Source organism: Alligator mississippiensis, chromosome 4 (assembly GCF_030867095.1).
Source record: "Alligator mississippiensis isolate rAllMis1 chromosome 4, rAllMis1, whole genome shotgun sequence".
Lineage (NCBI taxonomy): Eukaryota > Metazoa > Chordata > Crocodylia > Alligatoridae > Alligator > Alligator mississippiensis.
Window position 1 is genome coordinate 235,576,937 of NC_081827.1, and position 23,360 is coordinate 235,600,296.

Genomic DNA, 23,360 nt, shown 5'->3' on the forward strand with positions numbered 1-23,360 from the left:
GCAAAAGACAGAGCATCTCCATGTACCAATACATTAATGAAAATACCACTATGTCAAGCCAGTATTATGGGCAAGAATGTTCTTCTAGAATCCTTTCTCTATCTGTTTTTATATATAGATATAAGTGCATTTAGATTGAGTTACACAGTCTATGTTTTGAAAGGCCTTAATTATTTTGGATTAAAACTGTTGGAAGAAAAAATTAAAACTAAATCCAAAGCAGCTGACAGAGATTCTTAAAATGTCAGATCATCCTTCTAGCACAATTAATACAGTTGGTTAATAATGGTTTTACATTGCCTTTGTTCCTATCACTGACAACTCCCTCTTCACCGCAGCACAGCTATTCATATTTGATTCTTCTGTTCTAAAGGGAAATGTGTTATTTTGGCATTTTTACTGATTCAACTGTACTTTCCAGGGGCTGTCATGAAAGCAAGTTTAACAAGGGTAGGTGAAAACTTATTTTTTCCCTTAACCAGCTTGAAATTGGCAAAAGAGGAGCTGTGAAAACAACCTCTTTTGGCAGCAAGAAATCTGTACATTTCCAGAGCACTTTATTTTTCACACACAGAGTAAAAAGCCAGTGAAAAATTCCTTCCAGCAACAAAAGCTCTCTCAGTCCCCATACCCACAGTATTCGTTTCCTTCAGCTGAGAGAATCGTGATGCACCGTTCCTGCCTGGCCGCAAAGTACAAAATTGAATAGTTTGCTCTGGCAGGAACAAGCTGGAGGGAAAACAAACAAACAAACAAAAAAAACCCTTCTGTTTGCCATCTTGTTTTGAGGTCAGGGTACATTAGAAAAATGCTGTTCCCAGCTTAAAATATACTACCATTTCTCAAAACAGATCAGCAGAAAAACAGTTGATAATAACTGCAGCTTTAGGGAAGTCTCTCCCTGAGTTGTCCAACTGCTACCAACTCATACAATATTGTTTCCTTCTACTTTGAAGAAGTTTACAGGGTTTTGCTGCCTGCCTGAGCGTGAAAGAATTTAACCTAATTTTTTGTGACTATCAAAACATTTTTGTCCTATCTTATCCAAATAAAATCCCGATTCCGTTCAAAACCCATAACTAGCACTTAACAGTCTGTTTTACACCACTGAATGTTACACAAAAGATATTCGTTGTCTGTCACAAGGACAAAGATACACGCTTAACAATCCCACTACCTTCTGGCAGCTTACCAATCACTGACTACCAGTGGATAGGAGCTGACTAAAGGATTTGTTCCTTCTTTCCTGTTTGCAAATGATGTGGAGAGTTTTAGCAAATGTATCATTCATAATTGCTCAGGAAAGTGAGATTAAGATGGACCCAAGGGTTGTTCATAAACTGTTTGTAACAAGTAGCGGTTATTTTAGCTATATAATTAGTCATTTTCATCCCATGATATGGTTTGTTCCCTGACTGTTCCCTCATTATCTATGCAACACCTTCTATCGGCCTACTGGACAAGAAAGGTTTAAAAATCACTGGGATAAAAGATTCATCATGGCCTCCAGTTGGTAGTGTAATTGCATGTTGGGTGCCTGAAGACAAGGACATTCCAGCAAGAGTGACACTGATGCAGCTCCCCTCCAGGGATGAAATTTGTGCAGGGAGCCTGTTCAGTGTGGTAACAATTGTCATTGGCAGAAGAATGGAGGTTACCTGTGTGTGTAGGTAGGCAAAACTCCCAAAGGTACACAGGATGTAATGACCAATTTTGAGATCTTCCAAATGAGAGAGAAACAGGTCCCAGCGGATGTGACAGAAATGAAAGAACCTATCACAGCCTTTGCCTGGGAACCAAATGGGAGCAAGTTTGCTGTGTTGCATGGAAAGTCTCTGCAAATGTTTCCTCCTTTTACCATGTTAAAAACAATGGGAAGACAGAGCTCATCAAAATGTTTGACAAGTAGCAGACAAAAATGATATTCTGGAGTCCCCACAGGCAATTTATAGTGTTGGCTGCCCTCAGAAACATGAACGGTGCCTTTGCATTTTGGTTAATACATCTAATTGCACCATGATGAATATAGCTGAACACTAGACAGCCTCAGATGTCGAATGGAATCCAACAGGTCAATACATTGTTACTTCTATGTCTTGGTGGAGTCACCAGGTGGACAATGCGACAATGTCTATGAACCTCCAGAAGAACAATAAAGATGACTTTTGCCAGCTGCTTTGGAGACCCTGACCTCCTATCCTGCTCAGCCAGGATCAGATCAAGCAAGTTAAGAAGGACCTAAAGATATATTCCAAGATCTTTGAGGAAAAGAGCTCTGAGCTAATCCGAAGCCTCAAAGGAGTTGGTGGAAAAGAGATATACAATGTTGAAGGAGTTCAGATGGCATAGGCGCTTTACATGCAACAGAAGAACAAATGTTTAGAACTTCGAGAAGGGATGCATACAGATGAGCTGGATAGCCATGCAGATGACAAGGAGGAGGAGACCATTGAATTTCCTATCAATGAAGAAATTATTACCATTATAGAATCTCAGTCTAATAAAACCATGCACCACCATATTTTGTACTGAAAAGAGGTTTGATCATTTTCAGAAAGTCTTCATCATCTTCAGAATTTTTAGGCCATATTCTCTCACACTGGATGGTGAATGTGCCAAGTTCTCGCCATTGTGACACATTGCTGTGCCTTTAAAAACTACTGTTTGCAGCAGCAATATTTGGAAGCCCGCATGGTGAGGGGGAGAGGGCTGAGGAATCCCCAGTGGCCGGAAGGGCTGCAAGAAGCCAATGAAGGATGCTAAGAAGCACGTATGACAGCAGTGAGTATGATAGAGGTCAAAGGCCAATGGGAGGAAAAGCACAGGAAAGGGCACATGATGGGGAGGCACATGGTAGGGAGTGTGTGGCAGATCACAGAGTGGGAAGCATGGGAAAAAGAGCATGGCAGTACAGACTGTACATACTGTACAGACCACGGATCTGTGGCCCATGCAGATATATCTCCCAGCCACTGAGAAGTTGGACAATCCTGGTTTAGATACACATATATAAATGTGGATCCTCACATGACTCCAGGAACTGTTCCTTTTTCTATGGTTAGGGTGCTTCTAATTCTAATGCATTATTCTGGTGCTGATTATCTATACAGGCTATGTGCTTGAGTGTTCAGAAATCTGTGGTTTGGAGAACTTCTGTCATTTTGATGACGTTAGGTAGACACCTAATTGAAGATGATAGGACTAAGGCTGTTGAAGAAGAAGAATAGAAAAGAGTAACACATTAAAGTAAAGTAGATTACTTCTTGGTGATGAGGGTTTTCAGAAGCTGTGGGAGGCTTTGCTGTCTGGCTCTGAGATGAGGATATAATCCACCTGTGCCATGGTTGAGGATTTTTAATTTATTTCAGGATTTATTACTTGCTGTAGTAATTGCACAAAGCTAGTAGATATGCTTATACAAAAAAATGAGGAAAGAGAAATAGATAGCAATAATCTGCAGCAATAGGCTGTAATGAGTTACTAGAAGAAAGTTTATTCACGGTTTAGTAAGAGAGGAGCTCCCACTTGCAAACTATTGGGCATTTATACACATGGAACAGAAGTGTATAAATGCTCTAGGAGTGGGAAGGGGGCGCTTTAATTACACCAGCTCCAAGAGCTGCGCTAATTAAAACTCCTGGAGTATCTTATGTATCAGCATCCCTGCGCTGAAAAATGGCAGCAGGGATGCTTTAGGTAAAGCGCCCTCATCACCATTTTTGAGTGCAGGGACACTGATACATGAGATGCTGGCGTCTGCTGTTTTACTACTCAATTAATCACGTTCGCTCCAACGCGCTGTAATTCCAGCATGTTGGAGCAGCCTCACTGCACGTGTATAGGCACCCATTGGGATCTAAGTACAGGTTACTTCTAGGTGGATGGTTACCAGGCACGCCAGTTGTCTGCTTGCTAGCTCAAATGCTCTCTTTTTTTCTGAGAGAGTTACAACCACAACTAGTTCAGCCAAGATTAGAAATTACATCCTCACAGAACTCTCAAAAAACCCCAATTCCTTAGAACTCATTCTATCGCATTGTGCCTGTTATTCATTTCTGTAATAAAATAAATTTGAAGATTATCATTGCACTCTTCTAAGGCCTCTAGCATGTCCCCCTCCCCCCCACAAGTTCTCAGAGTGGATCTATTCCTAGGATCAGACTCTCTCCTCCATGTGGATGTAAATCAGGAATAGTTCCACTAGACTTACACCAACATCACATCGTTGTAAGAGATCTAATCAGTCTTTAGCATCATGAGTAGCAATCCTGGAGGTTTTAGAAGGGAAAACCTTGTGTGTAGCCAGAAAATAGGTTGCTTCCATCCATCCCTTTTATAACCATAAGGAAACACCCTCTTGATTTTTTCTGTGCATACACAAAGACACACATTACCTTTCATAACTGAAATCCAAAGCAGGGAAAGTTAGGACTCTCATGAGGTAAACAAATGACACTTTTTGCTGGGACAAGTCTTTGCCAGTCTGCCAAAAGGGAATTGTGACTGGAGGCAAAACTGAAAATGAATCCAAGAATTAAGGACGCTTTCACTTTGTGCACTTATACACCCTATTTTTGGCAATTTTCCTTTTCTTTCTTGTCAGTAGTTCAACCAAAGAGACTAAAAAGCAAAAAAAAACCTCATTTGTTGTTGGCAGCTTCCAATTTTCCATTGAAGGGGCAATTAGTGCAGAGGGACCATTGGAGCAGCCAGTGGAAGCATCAACGGGAAGTAAAGTTATTCTGATTCTGTAGAGCTACATACCTTGGGATTCCACTTCCTGTGTTTTGTCTTCTGCATTTCTAAAGAAATCGGCCTGGCAGCTGCAATTTTGAGAGACAGGGAAGCTGCTCCATGCCTTTGTCATTCAGATTTATTTATTCTTGTTTCCTTAATGTAAAAGGAAGGGTATTCAGCTTGAAAGTGTGTGTTCATTCTTTATGTAAACAAACTTAGCATTGAAAACTGTTATGTAAATCACACCGATGTGATTGGCTGACAGCTTGGAATACAGGGATTTCTCAAACTGTGTGTTTACTGACAAATAGCTGCACTGTGATTATGCAAACCAGACACCCACAACCAGAGACAGAAGAATGGCAGAACTGACAACAAAATGTACAATTATGCATCCATAACTGAAAAGCAGTTCTCACTGGCTGAGAAGCCCATTCTCTCTCATCAGTCTTATTCAGCATAAAGGCAAACGCAGACTGTCCCTTTAAATTAACACGCTTTCTGGATCAGCATTACATCAAACGCACTTGCACTGCTTAAGTAATAAAGAAAAGGTGCTTGTGTTTCATTTAATTTCCCTTTAAGGAAAGTCCAGAGGAAAGACAATCTTGGCACTGCACTTCCTTCTCTGGGGCTTTAAACACGCTGCTCACACTGACACTTAATATAGCCTTACACAAATTAGCGTCAATGAAAATGTTGTAGGTGTGCGGATATTTATTACAGGCATCATAGCAGGATCATTTTTAATATTCCTTAAAATATTAAAGCTAATAAAACACTTGTTTCATCATTCTTTATTAGAATGGAGGTTTCATCTACTTATTTATCCGCTCCAAGGGGCTGTGCACTATATTGCTGGTGACTTTTCTCTGAGTATAAAGGCTTGACATGGCTCCCTCTGGAACTCATCAGCAAGCAAAGGCCACTTGAGAACAACACATAACATCCTAGTCTTCCCCTCCCTGGAAACTCCAAGCAAACTTGCAAGCTGAACTCTAATCGCTTTTATGGCAGCACATCCTGTTGCTTCTTGCCTGACCACCAAGCACTCTAGGTTTGAAAAACTGCTTAGATTTGAGAGACGGACCAAACTTCTGCACAATTCTGTGTTTCTATGAAGTCAGTAGAAAAACTGGGGCACAATCACACAAGCCCTGAATCACTTGAGTCCTGGGTCTTGCAGGATTAGGTTCTAGACTTAGTAGATACCTATTTCTTCACTCTAATAATTCCTGCAGTCATGATTTATAGTCAAAACACACCACACAGTATCACTTAGCTTTATTCATCCAGTCCTGCTTTTGTCCAGCCACAATACCATAAGGAAGTTGTTTATCTGAGAGCTAGAGGCAAACTAATTTGGAAATGTGAACACGTGGTTTTCAAAGGTTGCCTTTTGCCAAGAAGTCACACTGTAAAAGTCACTAATTTACTGCATTCCCATGTGTGCTTTGCACTGCTAATAGCCCTGTGCATCGCATAAGCAGGATGTTTTAGGGTCTACTGAATTAAACCTGCAGCAAGTTATCTTTTTGAGAGCTGGAAATATACCCTCAAAAATATCTCTATTCAGCAGGAAACTGCTGTATTTCAGGGACAGTGGGCAGGAAATGCAGGGCTCAGTTGCGACTTGTTCTGCATGCCCAGGCAAAGGAAAAAAAAACACAAGGCACCTCCTTACTCTCATCATGGACACATCTATTATAAATCACAGGAAAAGACAGACAGCAACCTATTACTACCTTTTCAAACACCACTAGAAAGGAAATTATCAGTGCAGCGGATCTGGAAGCAATTTGTGATGTGTGTCAGGTACAGGATTCCCTGCAGGAAAAGGGAGAATCATGGACTAAATGCAGGGGAGAGGGAAGGAGGATCCCTTTATAGGAATGTATATCATCAGCTGTTCTGATGTAACTGTGATGTCTGTTCACACTTATATGGGGACAACTGAGCTAGGCTGCTGTAATTTTAAAACGGAATGAAATGGCTTATAATTTAACACAACTATAACCGTTATATTGATCCACAAGCTCAGACTCACAATCTAGTCTGTCCTCAGCTAATGGGAAGAGGGGGTTGGCAAAGCCAATAGCTAGCCTTACATAAAAGCTACATTTTGCACTTGGATTTACAGATACAGCGGCTCCTATTAACTTTATTAGGAGCTGTGAGCATCTGCAGGAATACCCCTAAATTTGTTTTATATATAGGAGTACAAGAATCTACCTGTGTAGGAGTTAAAATATGTAGTGAATAATGAGCCAGGCGTTTTTACTCAGTTGACTTATTTCATAAGCAAAATATTCACTGACTATAGAATGAATTTGACTTAAGTAAGGAATGTAGGGTGTGATGCAACATTTTTCAGGATATCCTAAAGCCCCCAGTTCTTAACAGCATTGACCTACTACCTCAAAATCAGCCGTTTTAGGAAAATATTTTCTCTTAAAAAAAAACCAAAAAACATTTAGCAAACTGACAGAATAAGTGTATTATAGATCAAGGCAAACTGCCATCCCTGAAGATCTACATTTTCTGTTTATCCAAAGAATAGGTAGAGGTAAGACAAACTTCTCCATGTTGATTCCAATATGAGCTTTGCATACTCTCCGAGGCAGATAACAATTCTAGAAATGAAAGGTTAGTTCAATGCCCAGTGCAGTCAGTGGTGCTTTTCAGAGATTAAGCTCTCAATCGAGGTAAGTAAATTCTAATGAAGAGGCCATTATTCTCCAGCTGGGTTAGCCACCACAGCCAGAGTACCCTGCTCCTGCTCCTTTTCTTGTCTTGAAATTGTTCCTATTGCTTAGTTCTGGTTCTGTTATATTATCCTGCCTGTATCTCCTTTTTCCTTGAACAGAAAAAAGTAAACCAAATTGTGACAAGCATCAATAAGGGCTTAGCCCACTCATGGCAATGAAAACGTGTCTAAATGACAGGTCATAATGTAAGCACAGAAGCTGCAAAACCAATCAACAGAGGAAAACAATGTATATGAGAATCTTCTTTCACTTCTTATTCATGCATGACAAGAAAGCTGCTGAACAAAACAATTTATACACAACACCACAATGGTTCACTGACCTAATAAAACACAAAGCAATCTGCAATGAAGAGAAAGTGTCACCAAGCCCAAAACTTCTAACAAGATGGGAATAAAAACTGTGTAGGGAATATACCTTGATATTCCACACTAATTATACACTAAAGGCTGCAAAGCCTAGAATAAATAAAGTTATACTCTCCTTAGGATAAAACAGTGCAGCAACATTGAAATAAATTTGATATGCAGAAGTGTTAAATGAAAAGAAAATTCTGTTCTTTGTCTCAAATGTTATACTTGTTAATGGAATAATCTATAGAAGTATTGTGCACTCATGTACACTAGCATGTACATATCATAGGCCAGATCCTATTCCACCTATTAAGTACCTAAGGAAACTTACACATCTAATGTGAGATCCTATTCTACCCTGCTCAAGACCCTGGAAAACTGATAATGCATCATCTTAAGACAATGTCAGGTGGAAAAATGAAGGCTAGGAACAGACTCATACTCATAAACCAGTTTAAGTGATCAGAAACTGGTTTAAACTTGTAACAGAACAGACATTCAGCCCACATAAACCAGTATGAAAATTATTTGAAATAACAGGTTTGAGATAAACCTGGTTGAATGTAGCATCAGACTCAACTGATTTGGATCAACATGTTTATGCAATGTCAGTCCCAGACTCCTTCCTGGTTGAAGTTAAATCAGAGCCCCCCAGCATCCCAGTTCCTTTGCAGCTCTGAGCGGGTCTGTTCTCTGCTCCAACCCAGCAGGGCTGGCCCCACCCCTCTGCACCCTGGCTGCACCTCCGACAGACACTATAAGCATCTGCCTGGCTTCCCCTTGCTCTTCCTCTCCCCCACCCCCACTCCCTGCTCAAGCAGGGATTCCCCACTCCCCTCTGCCTTACACGGACACCTCTCAGCATTAGCTAGCATACCACATGCTGGCTACGGTGTGTGCTGAGGGAGATGGGACAAAGGCAGACAGGACAGTGTCGGCTTTGGGCTTTTTGGAGCTAATCAACAGGTAGCTGGTAATGTCCCTCCATTCTTTCCTTGGAAAAAGTTGTTTAAGAAGAGCTTGAACTAATGAGACAAGCTTTTGTTTTGCTGATGGGCTGATAAACACTGCGTAACTCCCTGCTGTATAAGTAAATGCTGTGTAACTCTCTGCTGGCTCCACTGGTCAGAGATGCAGAAAGGGGAGGGGGAACCCTCCCTAATCAGAGTGTCCTACTGGGGCCTGGCCATGCCTCTCCCCCCTTCCCCACCAGCTCAGCACTGTAGAAGGGAAGGGAGGACAGTTCTCTTGCCCCCTGGCTTCTAGCCTGAGCATTTCCTAAGTCCAGAGCTGATATCTGTATGCTTACAAATCAGTTTAGCCTAGCCAGGTTAGACTAACCTTAAAGACTGAATCAATTCAGGCTCAGGCTTTTTGAATGTCTGTCTCTAGCCTAAGAGTACAATGGCCATAAACTTTCATCTCTAACATTTTTCCAGGTGTCAGAGCAAAGCTTAGTGGTTGAGTGCCTCGGCACAGTGGAACTTTCTAGCACAAGGCACGGTGAGATTTTGTACAAGGGAATTTCTCGGCACGGTGGAGAACCCTGACGTGGAAAGGTTCCCGCCACTCATATGCAAATTCACACGTTACTATTGGCCGGTTCTAAATTATTCCTATGTGGCGACTAGCAATTGGCTCGCTAGCCGTATAAAAGGTTGGAGCAGTTTCCACCCAAGTTGGAGAACTCCGCGCCCATCTCAGAGTGAACGTGGCGGACTGATCAACCGCTGACGACTCCCCGTCGCTGACCAACCCCGACGTACCCCCGTGTCCTCCATGCTCGTATTAAAGATATCTCATCAAATAAGAGCTCCTCGGTTAAACTGTAACTGAAGTTTGAAGTTAACTGTCTTCCTACGTTGTACATCTCGACAGTGTAAGTAAAGCCATCTTTGTTTGAACCAGTACACGTTTGTGCCTAATTCTACTCCAGCGGTCAAAAGTACCCATCTGTACGTGCCGGGTTTGTGGCCACAACCCAGCCGACCCTTTCCCGGATCCCCTTCGGCCCCCACACCAGGAATTCTGGTTGGGTGGAACTGGATCACATTTTTATGCGTCAGTCCTCAGAAACACTTATGTGAAACAGGACCTAGGCTTATGTTTTTAGTGCCTTTCATGTTGAAGGATGCCAAAACACTTCACAAAATACATACATACAAACATTTCATGACCATAAAAAGAAATTTAACTCTAGGGAGAAGACAAACTGATAACAAAGAGAATAATGAATATGGGGACAAGGAAGGAGACAAATTTGAATTAAGGATATTGGTCAGCCCTCAACCCAAATCTATGGTGCATACAGAACAGAAAGGAGCTGAATGTTTATGTTTTATTCAAAGACACAATATACTATATGGAAATCAGTTTTATACTTTGGAATCAGCAAAAGAGGCACAGCAGTGTTTTCCTTGTGAAGAAAGTAACGGCGGGGGAAAACCTCTAGCTACTTAGAACGATGCCAAAATAATCACTAGTTAAGAATGACAAACAGGCAACAGGTTTTTGATACATTTTATACTGACATTTACTCAAATGTCTCTTCCTGATACAGATTTGCACTGCATCACATCATCTTAGTCACCTGGTACCTCATTATCTTTCCCATTTTCATAACCCAGCACTATAAATAAGGATGGCCTCCTGTTTTAAAATCTTAAATAGATGTCTAAATGTGCCAATGCCTATATGCAGATAGATACCAGAATAAAAGCATGTACACAGCAACTTGTCCTGGGTAGGGGTAAGGGAGGCCTGGTGTCCTGGTGCAGCAAGGCTGCAGATCCAGCAGTAGTACGGAGCCTGGCTGGCAGCCAGTGTTGCTCTGGACAGCCAGCCCTCCATTTGTTCTGGTACATGCTCTGTGCTGCTTTTTTCCATGGAATTTTTTTTTTTTTTTTTTTTTTTTTTTTTGCTACCAGGATTTCTTGGTAGAAAATTTTGCCACCAAGCAGCAAATTTGTAGAACATGTTTTCATGTTCCCTGCGTGCACTTGTGGCAGCACAAACTACATGCTCCTGCACATGGGAACCCACCCATTAGAGAGCAACATATTCATGAGCTCTGGGACCTGGAAGATAACTCACATCAGCACAACTGTGCAGTAAGATGAATGCATTATGAATGCAAAACTGTAACCACTGTGCTCCCAGTTACATTTCCAGCTCCCTCTATGTCACATAGTGATTTGCTTCTCCCGTGTGCATCTCAGGGTGTTTGTTGTTTTGGTTTGTTTTTGGGAGGAGAGCTTGGAAGGATGGAGGAAGGTTAACCATAGATTGGTAGCTCATTGAGAAAGTGGTGAGACATATATGGCAAGAACTAATAACTGAGTAAACTCTCAAGGGTTGGTGGTTGGACTTGGATAAGCCCCCAATAGTTTGTAAACTAGTCTGTAAACATGGTTGGAAATTCTGTGTGCTGTAAAAAACAGTTGTCAAGCATGAAACTGGATGCTTATCTTGCTGGGATCCTATGACCCCAGCTGACGTCCTGCCCTTTGGGCGGGGGGCTGGACTCGATGATCTTCCGAGGTCCCTTCCAGCCCTAATGTCTATGAAATCTATGAAAATCTGCCAGGACCAGTGTTACTGACATGGACTGGCCAATCCAGAAATGAATTTGCTGTTGGACATAAAATTAGTTCTCTTGTTTATAAATCCAAATCTGAAGAAACTCAGCAATGCACAAAAGCAAGCACTATACATTTGGGAACTTTACACATGCAAAAACATGCCATAATACCCTTGGAAAAATAAGGAACAAAAATCCTCAGTGTCCCAAATGTGTAACATGCTTTTGAGTGTTATGTGCATTGGGAGCATCATAGTAGCAGATATATTGGTCCATCCATCTAGCTAATGATCTGTTGAGCCTGAGTCATACACACTAAAGGACAGAATTACATTTTTACCTGAACGGACTTTCTTTGTGGCAGGACAGTCAATTCCAAAATAAAGATTCACTGAACTAAAGACCCCTCTTTTGGCCAAAATGCACTTTTTTGGAGATTAGTTTGTTTTAAAGCTGTAATATCCTGGAGCTAGCTCAAATTCTTTTTGAGCATGGAAGCATCCAGCCAATCATTTCCTCATTGCAGGAAGGATAATGCTTCTCTTGTGCAACTAATCTGATGAATATTGCATCTAGAGAGAAGCCAGGCTGGATCCTAGTTGGTCAATGAAGCTATACTACTTGCACCAGGTAGAAATCTGTCCCTTCATTTTATATCAGAGGACAAAGTACAGCAATATTCCTAAGGGCTTCACGGCTCTAGCTCTAAAATATTACTGTTTCCAGCAGACATTCTCTCTAGTTTTCTAGTAATATGTAATGCATATGATCAACATACCTGAAGGACTCGAATTGTCAGTTTTAAAACCAAGTCCCACTGCATTCAGGTATATTGCTTTTATTTTTGTTTCCTTTGTAAGTTCTTTACATTCACCTGTATTTCTTGATGAGACTTGTCGGTGAAGTCAGTGTTATTTTTAAAATTGCCCTATACTATGTATCCTTAAAACATCATGTCTCTCCAGCTATTGCTCCTTGTTTTATGACACCCATACCTAATCAAGAAGCTAAGCAAAAAAAAGGTGGAAAAAGAACATTAAAAAAACGTATCTGTGTACATAAATAAAAAATGCAGCTGGTGAAATTTCCTGTTTTTCAAATTTCCTGCTGCTACCCAGAGAATTGTGACTAGGATTTTCCAAAAAAGACACTCCAAAGCTCAAATTCCGAATAGCAAACAGCAGCAATGATAGATAGATTTATAAATAATGTATAAACAGAAACATTATGGTGCTTTTTCAAAGGGTATTTTTAAGTGTGTATCCTAAACTAGGCAAGCAAGATATCAATGTGATATCTTTTATTAGACCAACTGAGTAGTCGGAAAAAAGTTCTTTGTAAGCTTTTGGGTGCAGTCACCCTTCCAACCACGCTACAACCAAAAACCCAGCAACATGGAAGATATCTTAAACTAGGCACTGCATTAGCTTGGCCTGCCAGCAAAAGACATTACAGCTACTTTCTGTCAAGAGGCAGGACACAGTATTCAGGTCAGTTTTATCAGCCTCTACATGGCAAAAAAATCTGAAGTTGTCTCAAAACCTGTATAGCCTAAGTAGCATTGAAATGCAGTACTTTGTCTCCTTATCACCAAAATGACTCAGGATACATGATGATGACTACTAAATTTTGTACCAGGGTTAAATAGGCTCTGAATCAGTTGCTGCCTCCTTGCAACTTCAGGAGAGCATGGGGATCCTCTGGGTTTCTTTGGTTTTGGATTGCAGGAATATCTTGCTTGGTGGTACTTAAAATTTACATTGCAACTGAAAATGAATTGACAAGAAGTAAAAAAGACAAAGGAAGATCCTTGTGTGGCAATATTCGACTGGGGATATTATCTAAGCAGGAGGAGTCACAAGGCTTTAGAGAAGTTTGCTTCCAGAGTCCGGTAGACCAGGCACTCTGGTTGAAATTGGGATTCTGACTTCTCTAAAGGCAGTAGGATGAGCAGCCCTGCCCTTCTTTTGGGGCTGATAAAATGAGGTACAAGAAATATCTCAAATCTGTGTTAGACTCGGGCAATTTTCAAGCCTGAGGATTGAAAATGGCTGTGGCAAAATGTAAGTGTATGGCATGTAAGATCAGGTGGCACAAATGCAGCATGCAAGGAAAAGCTGATACAGAGCTTATATATCTTAGAGTTGGAGTTTATAGTTAAAACCTTTCTAACTCCAGCAACCTAAAGGTGCCTATAAGTATTACATTCAGATCGTGCTAAGCAAGGTTAGGGCAATCTAAACCCAGACATGCAAGCTTTCACAGGGCTTAGGTCACCCTAAAAGTGGCACACGCAACCTAAAGTTAGTTTTTGCCAGATGAGAACTAACTTTAGATTCACATGGGATTGACCCTACCTAGTGAGGGTTAACTTGGCCTAGCATATGCTTGTATGCATTCACATCACAGCCCTGGGGCTGGGAAAGCCCAGCCACTTTCTACAGCCCCAGGCCTATGCTGTTTTTATCCCTCCCGCAACCCTAACTGGGCTATTTTTACCCCCTGACTGCCTCTCCCTCAAACCAAGCAACCTGTGCACCTGCCAACCCTTCTTACAAACCTCCATCCTCCCCCCCAGCCTACCACCCTTTCCCCTCTCCTGTCTGTCCCTTGTCCCAGTAGACAAGGGAAATGCTTGCTTATGGTGGTCCTGACTCAGGTTTAGGTGACTTAAATTAAGCCACCTAAACCTAGGCCAGGTCTCATGAACATTTGCTCACACCCTATGACTATACAGGTAAAATAATTGCATATAGTATGTGAGGTGCTCTGGGTATTATTTATGTCTTTATTATTTAAACTTATTTGTTCATAGCCTTATTAAAATCACTCATCACCTAGATATTCCCTGGGATGTGATTATCATTTACCCTAGGGTTATCAGCTTCAGCCTGGACTTTACCACCACTTTAGTAATCAGAACTTTCAACAAAGTAAGGACTAGGAAAGTGAGTTTCTAACTTTGGTAACTGCAGCCCATGTCTCATGGGAGCCAGTTGTCTCATACGTTCCCTCATAGCAGTGGTTCTCAACCTTTTTCACACTGGGACCCATTAGCATAATTATCAGCTTGCCGCAACCCATGACCCACAACTCCCTGGCTCTGACCCCCAGTCTCTCTCTCCCTCTCCCCCCACCTCTTGCTGCATCTGGTCCCCTCCCTCCCTCCCTGGCTTCTGGGGCTGCTTTCATGATGCTGCATGCTCGCCACATCCCGGGCTGCGTGCTGGCTCCATGCAAGCTGCCAGCATTGCAGCCTGCATGGGGAAATGACACAATTCCCTGGGACCACCCTGGGACCCTTTACAATGTTCTTGCAACCCACTTTTGGGTTGCGACCCATGGGTTGAGAAATGCTGCCTTATATGATTCCATTGCTTTACTGTACATAAGATTTTGTGCTCCTACTCTCATGGAAGAGCATGAGAGTTTTGCTACTGACTTAAGTGGAAAAAGGATGAGGCCCTTTTTTTTTACTTATTGATGGCCAATTGTTCTGCACCCAGGGGCATTTATACACATAACTTCTTGTCCCATGACATCCCGGAGATCCGCAACTTCGGAGCAGATTCAATTCATCGAATCTGCTCCACATGCAACCTGATGCAAACTGTGCTGCACCGCGTGCAGTTGTATAAGTAGCAAAATGCACATCAGCACTAAGAAAATGGCAGCGGTGCACTTTTGAACTAAAGCACTTCCAACACGTTTTAGTTCAAATGTGCACTACTGCCATTTTCTCAGTGCTGATGCATATTTTGCCACTTACACAACTGTATGTGCCACAGCGTCAGGCGTTTCTCAAAGCGCCCGCCACTGTGGCATATGCACGTGTACAAATGCCCCAGGTTATTGTGATAATGCAGGATTCTACTCCCCAACCTAGATGCAAAATTTTGTTTTAATTCAAATGAATAACAAACTAGAACATACGGTTTCTTATAGAAATTACATTTAGAGTGACCCCTGAGGCAGGTGGAAAACCTTTAAACTCCACTGTTTGTGGGTCAGCTCATTAGGCATTCTGCAAAAAAAAGGGGGGAAAAGAGTCTTTTCAAAGTCATGTTAGTGCCTGGGAGGATTAGGATAATTCGGTTTGCTCTCCTAGTGTCTGATAATTTATTTAGTTTCCCTGGGAGAGGCTGTAACATTTTTGTTTGCTATTTTGAAATTGGAGCTCCTCCACAGAGGCCTAGAAGTGGGACTAGGAAGGATCGGAACTAGTTATAATCAACAAATGTTGAAGTGCCTTGTGGGTATTGAAAATGGAATTGTATTTAGGAAAGCTAAGGGAAGGGAGAGCTAGGAAGAGATGTCAGTAAGCAAAAAAAAAGGTAGAGATAATACTTCATTTATTTGCATACAGGTGCCTTGTGGATTTCCTATCAAGAAAAGAGAAAAAGAAAGACAGTGAAAAAGGGCAGGCATGCATAAAGTTAAAAGAGCTCTTACCTTTAGAATATATTTGACCCTAAACTAATAGTCCTTTTTCATCTCCTACAGAGCTCACTTTTAGCTGAATCCCATTCAATTTCCATTGTTGCCTAAGGAAGGCTGTCACAAGTAACAAAATAAGTTTAAGAAAAGTCAGCGGTATATTTTCATTACTAAATTAATTGGTTTTAAGGTGATCAAAGAAATTAGCTGTTGGAAGGAAACATACAGAAAGGCTGGTATCACCACAAAATATCTAGAAGTAAGCAAGCAAGGTGACAAATACATTATATTTGGCATATGATGAGAAGAAAAACAAAATTTGGTTAAATGGATCGTGACCACTAATTGAGAATGTTGGTTTGAACATATACTGTAATGCTATTATAATGCTTTTAGTTACCATCTTTTTTCAGGGCTTTTTAAGGGGAGCTTTTCAGTATGCATGTTGTTGGGAAATTGCAAAGGGCACACGTGTGGTGATCCAACTTTTACAGATGGCCAGCAAGCCATATTCCTAGATCTCAAGAGCATTAGCTTTGGAGGAACAGATTAGTGTTTCAGAATCGGAAGGCAATATGGATTTTGTTGTACAGCCCTTTAGACTGAGTTGAGTGAGCACAATAAAACCTAGGTAGTAATTTCATGATCCAGATTTTGTACTTTGTCATTATTAGGCCAAATTATAAGCCTTTAAATGATAATTAAAGCAATAAGTGACTCAAACTGAATACAGTACAAAAACCTAGGTTAAATGCTGGCTACAAAAAAGACAGTAAACAAAAGAAAACACCAACTCTGAATTCCTTTGGGTTTGTCATTATATCCTGAATTTGCTTTTGCTGCTGCTAGAAGTTGCAGCATTTTTTGGTATTCTACCAGTAACTGCTAACACTACTCTTTCTTCCCCTACCCCTTCAAATGACCATGCAGCATGGTTGTAGCAAAGGACAGGGAAAGCAGGTGATGGGATGGGATGGGATGGGATGGAGAGAGGGAGGAAATAAGAGATGCAGATTAAGAGTTTCGTCCCATATAATTGCTACAACCTTGGATTTTACCCAGCCTCAAATCATCCAAAGGCAGATATCTGTGCTAAAAAAGCTGTGGATTTTGGCATAGATTCTAAATCTAGAAGCCAAGTGAGATCAATACTATAGGAATAAGATACACTCCTAAAGTTACTGTATCTTAAAAAAAATAGGCCAAGTGACCATTCAGGAAGAGCCACTGAAGCAATTGAAGGGTTCTAGATATATAGAGCACATCTACATGAGACACCTAACTGTTCATTAGCATTTTTTACTGTACAGTAAGCATGTTTGTCTACATGTGCATATGCTTACTACATAGTAAACCTCCCTAATCCTAAGTAAATTTACCACCTGTAAATGCAAGTAGCAAATTTACTCCAGATTAGTAACAGCACAGTAGTACTTGTGTAGAGACCTGAATGGGAGCAAAATCTGCTCCTGGTCAGCCACCCACCTGATAGCTCCCTGCCCCCCGGAGATGCCTGGTGCCAGGGTGGGCTCTGCCACAGGACCCCAGGCAGGGACTACATCCCCCTGCTCCAGCAGCAGGGATCTCCAAGCCCCCTGAACCAAGATCACAACTGGGGAGCTAGGGCTGGGACATACTTAAATCCCAGCCCCCACTCCACCATCACGATTGGTGAGCAGGGTACTGGGAAATTTATTTCCCAGCATCAGCTGCATGATGGTGGGGCCAGTGCTGGGAGGCCCTTATCTCCTAGAACCAGCTCCATGACCGCGGGGCTGGTGTTGGGAGATAAGGGTCTCCCAGTGCCAGTTCCACCATCACAGAGCTGGGGCTGGGAGATAAGGGTCTCCCAGCACCAACCCCGCCATTGCAGAGCTGGTGCTGAAAGCTCCCTACTGGCAGAGGCAGGGGAGCATGGAGCTGTGGGGGCAGGGGAAGGAGGAACAGACAGGGGAACTTGTTCACCTCTCAGCTCTGCACTCGAAGAGCTGGGCAGGGAATAAACTCCCCAGCCTGTTGCCCCTCAGGTCAACGGCCATGGAGCTGGGTGGGGAACAAGCAGCTCAGCTTTCCTCTTAGCTTTAGCTTTCCTCTGCCCAGCATGCAGGGCGAGGGCTGGGAACTGTCCTGGTCAAGGATGGTCACAGCCCCGTGCCCCAGTAGGGTGACTGAGGCACAGGGCTTGGAAAGAACTGCAGGGGTAGGGTAGGTCCCAGCCCCCTGCCCCAATTCACTTGTGGGGCAGCTGCAGCTCTTTCCAAGTCTCCTGCCCCAGATTGGGGAGCCAGGGCCAGGAGCTGCCAGCTGCTGTGGCAGGGGCTCATTGTGGGGCTGCAGGAAGTTTGGTGCTAAGAGCAGCAAATCTGCTGCCTAGCCCCTACATGTGTAGACACCTGCCTGGAAGCACTTCATCTGCAGAAGTTTACTCCTGAGTAAACTGAGCCCAGACCAAATGCATGTGTAGGAGCACTCATAAGGCAGTTAATTACCCCCATTCAATAGTGAATGAGCAAATCTTGGAGGAGTCAGTAGAGTGCATCCATTCAGTGCAACCTGGTACTGATTTTGAGAATCAATAAAAAAGTCACTATTTAAGAAAGCATAGAGAGGTTTGCCTTAGGGCAAAGCATTAACAAAAGAGTTAAGCACTTGCAGTGACTAATTCTAGGAGTCTAGCTTGAGAGCGTTATCCAGAACCTCATGTTAGATGCCTAGGCCCTCTATACAATGCACAGGGAATTAGCATCTAGTGATGATATATGAAACAAGCAGCACACTGGGTGTGTCTACATGTGAAATCAAGGTGAATGAATAAACTCCCATTATATCACACCAGAGTTTATTGCTCCTGGGTGCTGTATTTGAATGTGTGCCAAGGACCAGCACACTGAGCCAGGTCAAAGAAGCCTTTGCTGGCAGGGCGTGGGCTGGGGGTGGGGGGAGAGGGTCAGCCTGCCAGCTGAGGGCTGCTCTGACCCAGCTAAATATGCTGCAGAGGGGCTGGCTGGGGCTTGAGCATCCTCATACCCCATCCAGCCCCATCAGCATGTACACATGTGTTCTAAGAACTAAAGAATGCCGCCACTAGATGCAGCTACCTAGAGCTATTCAATAAGGAAATGGGGAGGATAAAGGTATGTTTGAAATCCCACCCCTCCTTTGGACTTAGATCCCTTACTCAGAGCTGCAGGGAGACATATGTGCCAAATCTTCCAAAGAACTGAGCAGGCCCACTTTTCTTTTAAAACTTGGTTGTGGGAAGAAGGAAAGATCCCCCTAATAGTCTTCTGATTTGAGCACTTGGTGAACAACATTTAATTATCTAATCTATCAGAGAGGGTCCAAGCCCACATCTCCCATCTCCTAGAAGTAGTGTTACAACTAGGTCAGGGCAAATGGGGCAACTATTCCAGGCACCAACTTGGGGGAGGTGGGGGGAAGGGGGCTGAAAAAAAGCAGCTGCTCCTGGCAGCCACATGATCATGGCAGCAACTAGAAATCGCCACTGTGCCCTGGGCTCCCAGCTGCATCCATATGCTGCTGCCTAAGAGACTACTTGGTTTCAGTCCATGCTTTCAGAAACATTTAAGCATTTAGGATTAAACAGTCATTGAATACAATACAGAAACAGTCATGGCATCAGGGTCTGGAATCCTGGGTCTCTCCCTCACAGTCCTTATCACTGGACTAGACAGTCAGGCTCCTTCTTGTGCTCTCATTTTGACTGAGGTCTCACTAAGACCTAATGAATCTTATATTCCTTTATGCACAGGGGCAAGTGGGTCTGCAGAATGACCCCACTCACAACAACTTATAACGTGATGGTTAGGGCACGCCCATGGACTAGGGACAGAAGTCACACATAAACTGGTTTAAGTGATCAGAAACTTGTTTAAACCTGTAACACAACATAAATTCAGTGCGTATAAACCAGTTTGAAAATGCCTGAAACCAGTTTGCGATAAACCTGGTTGAATGCAGTATCAGACTTAACTGATTTGGGTCAAACCAGTTTATGCAATGTCTGTCCCAGACCCTTTCCTGGTTTAAGTTAAACCAGAATCCCCCAGCATCCCATATGTTTTGCAGCCCTGGGCTGGGCTGGGCTGTCTTCTGGAATAGAGCAGGATTGGCCCCGCCCCTCTTCTTCCTAGCCAGAGCACTATCACTGCTCTGGCTGGCTGAGGGACTGCAGTAGCTGCCAGCCTCCCTCCCCCCCAAATGGCTGTGCAAGCAGGGATCCCCCTTCCCACTGCTCTTCCATGACAGGGACCCCAGAACAGGGTCCCAGCATCTGGTCATGCCCTCGGCCCCATACTAGCTAATTCTGAGAGGTGTCTGTGTGGGTCTCCAATTTCACTGGAATAAAGGCAGACAGCTAGTGGCTTGCAAATGCAAATGCACCCTGCAGATGAGAAGAGCTTGAAACTAATGTGAGAGATGTGTTTTTTGTAGGGCTTGATGGGCTGATAAACTTTGTTCTGACAAGCAACCTGCTGATAGTAATTTGTCAGTCTTCAAAAGGGGACAGAGAAAGGTGTTAGAAATGACCTGGTTTGCAGATAGTATAAAGAAGCAGGGAGAGGGAGATTGAAAAGCTCAGTATCATCAACAGACGCAAGATCTGACAACACTCCCGCCCCATGAGCAGCAAGTAGGGAAAAGCCTGGAATGGTGCAGGCAGGGTGGGGGTTTATACCCCTCCCTAACAAAAGTGTCATGACAGGGACTCGCCACACCCCCCAGCTCAGCATTATGGAAGGGAAGGGAGGGCTTCTCTAGCACCTTCTGGCTTCTAGCTGGAGCCACAGCAGGCATGTGTATGCATTTCCTGATTCAAAAGTGAATGTCTATAAATGCTTTCAATATAAAGCTATTATGTAACAAGAATGACCTGCCACCCATCTTTTAACTAAAAGAAAATGTGCATTTGAACATGCATTTTGTGAGGACACCATTCCCAACATGCATCCCAGCAGAGTGTGGTTGGCACACTCTGAGAATGCCTCTCAGGTTTGGGGGCCATCAGACATTTAGGGAAAGGAACACCTACTTTCTGGAACCCAGCTCAGACTAGGCCTGAGCTAAGAGCTGAGATGCTCAGCCCTGCCAAAACTAGAGCAGTTCTCGGTATCCAGGTGCCCGTGTTTTTGGAATCCTGCCTTTAGGACTTAAGTCCAGTGGTATTCATATACCTCGGTGCTGTCCAGACTTGAACAGCCAAGTTGTTTGTATGTGGTTGCTGGAAGTTCCAGAACAAAGGCAATAAGTAAAGGGCATAGGAGGAACAGAAAAATCTCCTAATTAAAAAGAGTGACAAAGTTATCCAGTTTATGCTGACTGCAGCCAAGATAAAGATGCATCTCATGTCTTTATCGCATAAATAAATCTAGTGAAAAACTAAATATTTTAACACTGTTGTACAACACTACCATATATCAAAACAAATGGGACTATAGACTTATCTTGTCTTTAGCCTTGATTGATAAAATACAAAAAAATTGCCTGAAATTGTGAGGAGCTAATCTGTTCTGTGCAAGTCTTCTCTGATCCAGATATATGTCTGAGAACATGTTTTCCAATCAGAAGGTGAAAGCTTAAACAAGAATTTGGCAACCAACAGGAATAAGTGGTATTGGTCTGTCTACAGCTGCCACAGAAGATTTCTTGTTTGCTTTTTCGAAAATCACTGTAATTAATGCCTCTCTCATTTCTCTGGTCAGGCAACTCTTATTGAAGGCTCCTTGAAAGGTTTTCTACATAACAGAGCTCAGCAGATTCTAGAAGGATTTATAGAAGCTATCAAGCCCCTGAGTTTCACATTTTTACATCCAAATTACTTTTTGTTTTTAATTACAAGCAACTTAACCTTATGAAACGATGTAAATAAGTCCTGAAGTCAAGTCTGTCTGCATATTATTTCCTGTTACCCAGTTCTTCATTTAAAATGTACCTGCAGGTGTCTGCGATCCCATGTGCATGAATGGAGGGAAGTGTGTAAGTCCAGATGTCTGTGACTGTCCATCTGGTTGGAGAGGCAAGAGATGTCATAAACGTAAGTACATCTGCCTCCCATCAACACAATATTGTTTCTTAGTTAGGGTAGTCAGCATAATTTGCAATCCTTTTTTAACATTAGAACACTATATAGTGACTAGACTTTATTTTGCTGCTTCAGCAGTGTGAGGAGAAAACAGTTTTATGTACAGGTAATACAAAATGCTATAAACATTCAATGCTTGCAAGAAAAGGTGTGGGGGGGAAATTCAAGCCCTATTCCATGCAGCTGTTTGTTATGCATATTTTTATGGAAATTCTTTTTATGATATTAAACCTGAAGTACAGACCTTATGTTTTAACAGCTATACATATTCTGTTATATTTTACTGAGAAATGCCATGTATTTCAAAATACTTTACTATTTAAAGCCTGTAGTAAAGCTTTCCAAGCTGACATACTCTCAAGGTCATCAGATACATTTCAGTGAATAATTCTGGTTACTGATGTGTTCTTACACTGCGTTCTATTACATGTAATTGCAGTTTACATGGAAAAAAAAACTTTAAAACTGTATTCTGATTTTAAAATGTTTCAGAGAATATATTTCATTACATGGCTATTCATTATGATGATGTTGGCAGATAAGCTGAATAAATTTACTATCAAGATGACACTCTGCATGCAAAACATTACTATATTGGCTTTTCACCCCTTGAGTCCTGGTGGTAAGTGTGGCCTGAGCATCAGCATGATGTAAACTTCACCACTGGTCTTAAAGTACAGGACTGATCATTTCTGCTGAGATTCTGCATGAAGTTTCAGACAGACCCCCTACACTTTTCGTGCCAACTCTTAGAAGTCTTTCTATATGTAATCCAAATGTCAGTGGCAAACTTTAAACAGTGATACAGCTGAACTCCATATCCTATTCTTTTGTAGGCAAATATGAGTATGCAATATATTTAATAGAAAATAATTTATGAGCGAGTGGGACACAAGCGCTAGTGGTGCCTCCAGCAGACAGCCAGGCAGACTGAGAGACCCAGTCTGACTTAGAAAGAAAGAATTTAATATCACCAAAATCCAGAATGCTAATTACCTTGTGAAGAATGCACATTAGCTTCTTTTGAGTCCTGAAAATGAACACAGGAAGCAAATTCCAGCAAATCATACTCCAGACTTGGAATAAGGGATCATGTAGGCCTTCTCATTTGTCTGCTTTTTGGTTGTTTTGTTTAGCTGCGTGTCTGGAGAAGTGTCTGAATGGTGGAGAATGTATAGGTCCAAACATCTGTGAGTGCACTGAAGGCTGGACAGGACTGCTATGCCAGACTCGTAAGTAATTCTTTCATTATAGCAGTATTATAGCCAACCATGCTGGGATACAGATATAAGCAATAAATGTACTGCAAATATTTTCTATTGTCCATGAACAAGGTAATTATTAAATACTTAGCAATGGGTTTTGCCTCCCTTATTTGTGCA

At 42.3% G+C, this 23,360-nt stretch overlaps 1 protein-coding gene and 1 pseudogene across 6 annotated transcripts in view; both read left to right on the top strand.

The window, feature by feature from the left end:
• The window catches only part of LOC102563004 (von Willebrand factor D and EGF domain-containing protein), a 323,208-nt gene that overhangs the window by 276,797 nt on the left and 23,051 nt on the right, over positions 1–23,360 (top strand). For all 6 annotated transcript variants that reach the window (XM_059727409.1, XM_059727412.1, XM_059727411.1 and 3 more), the window contains 2 exons: positions 21,835–21,930; positions 23,115–23,210. In XM_059727409.1, the coding sequence (XP_059583392.1) occupies positions 21,835–21,930; positions 23,115–23,210 (192 nt within the window). The remainder of the gene's footprint in view (positions 1–21,834; positions 21,931–23,114; positions 23,211–23,360) is intronic.
• LOC132249834 (eukaryotic translation initiation factor 3 subunit B-like) lies at positions 1,411–10,738 on the top strand (annotated as a pseudogene).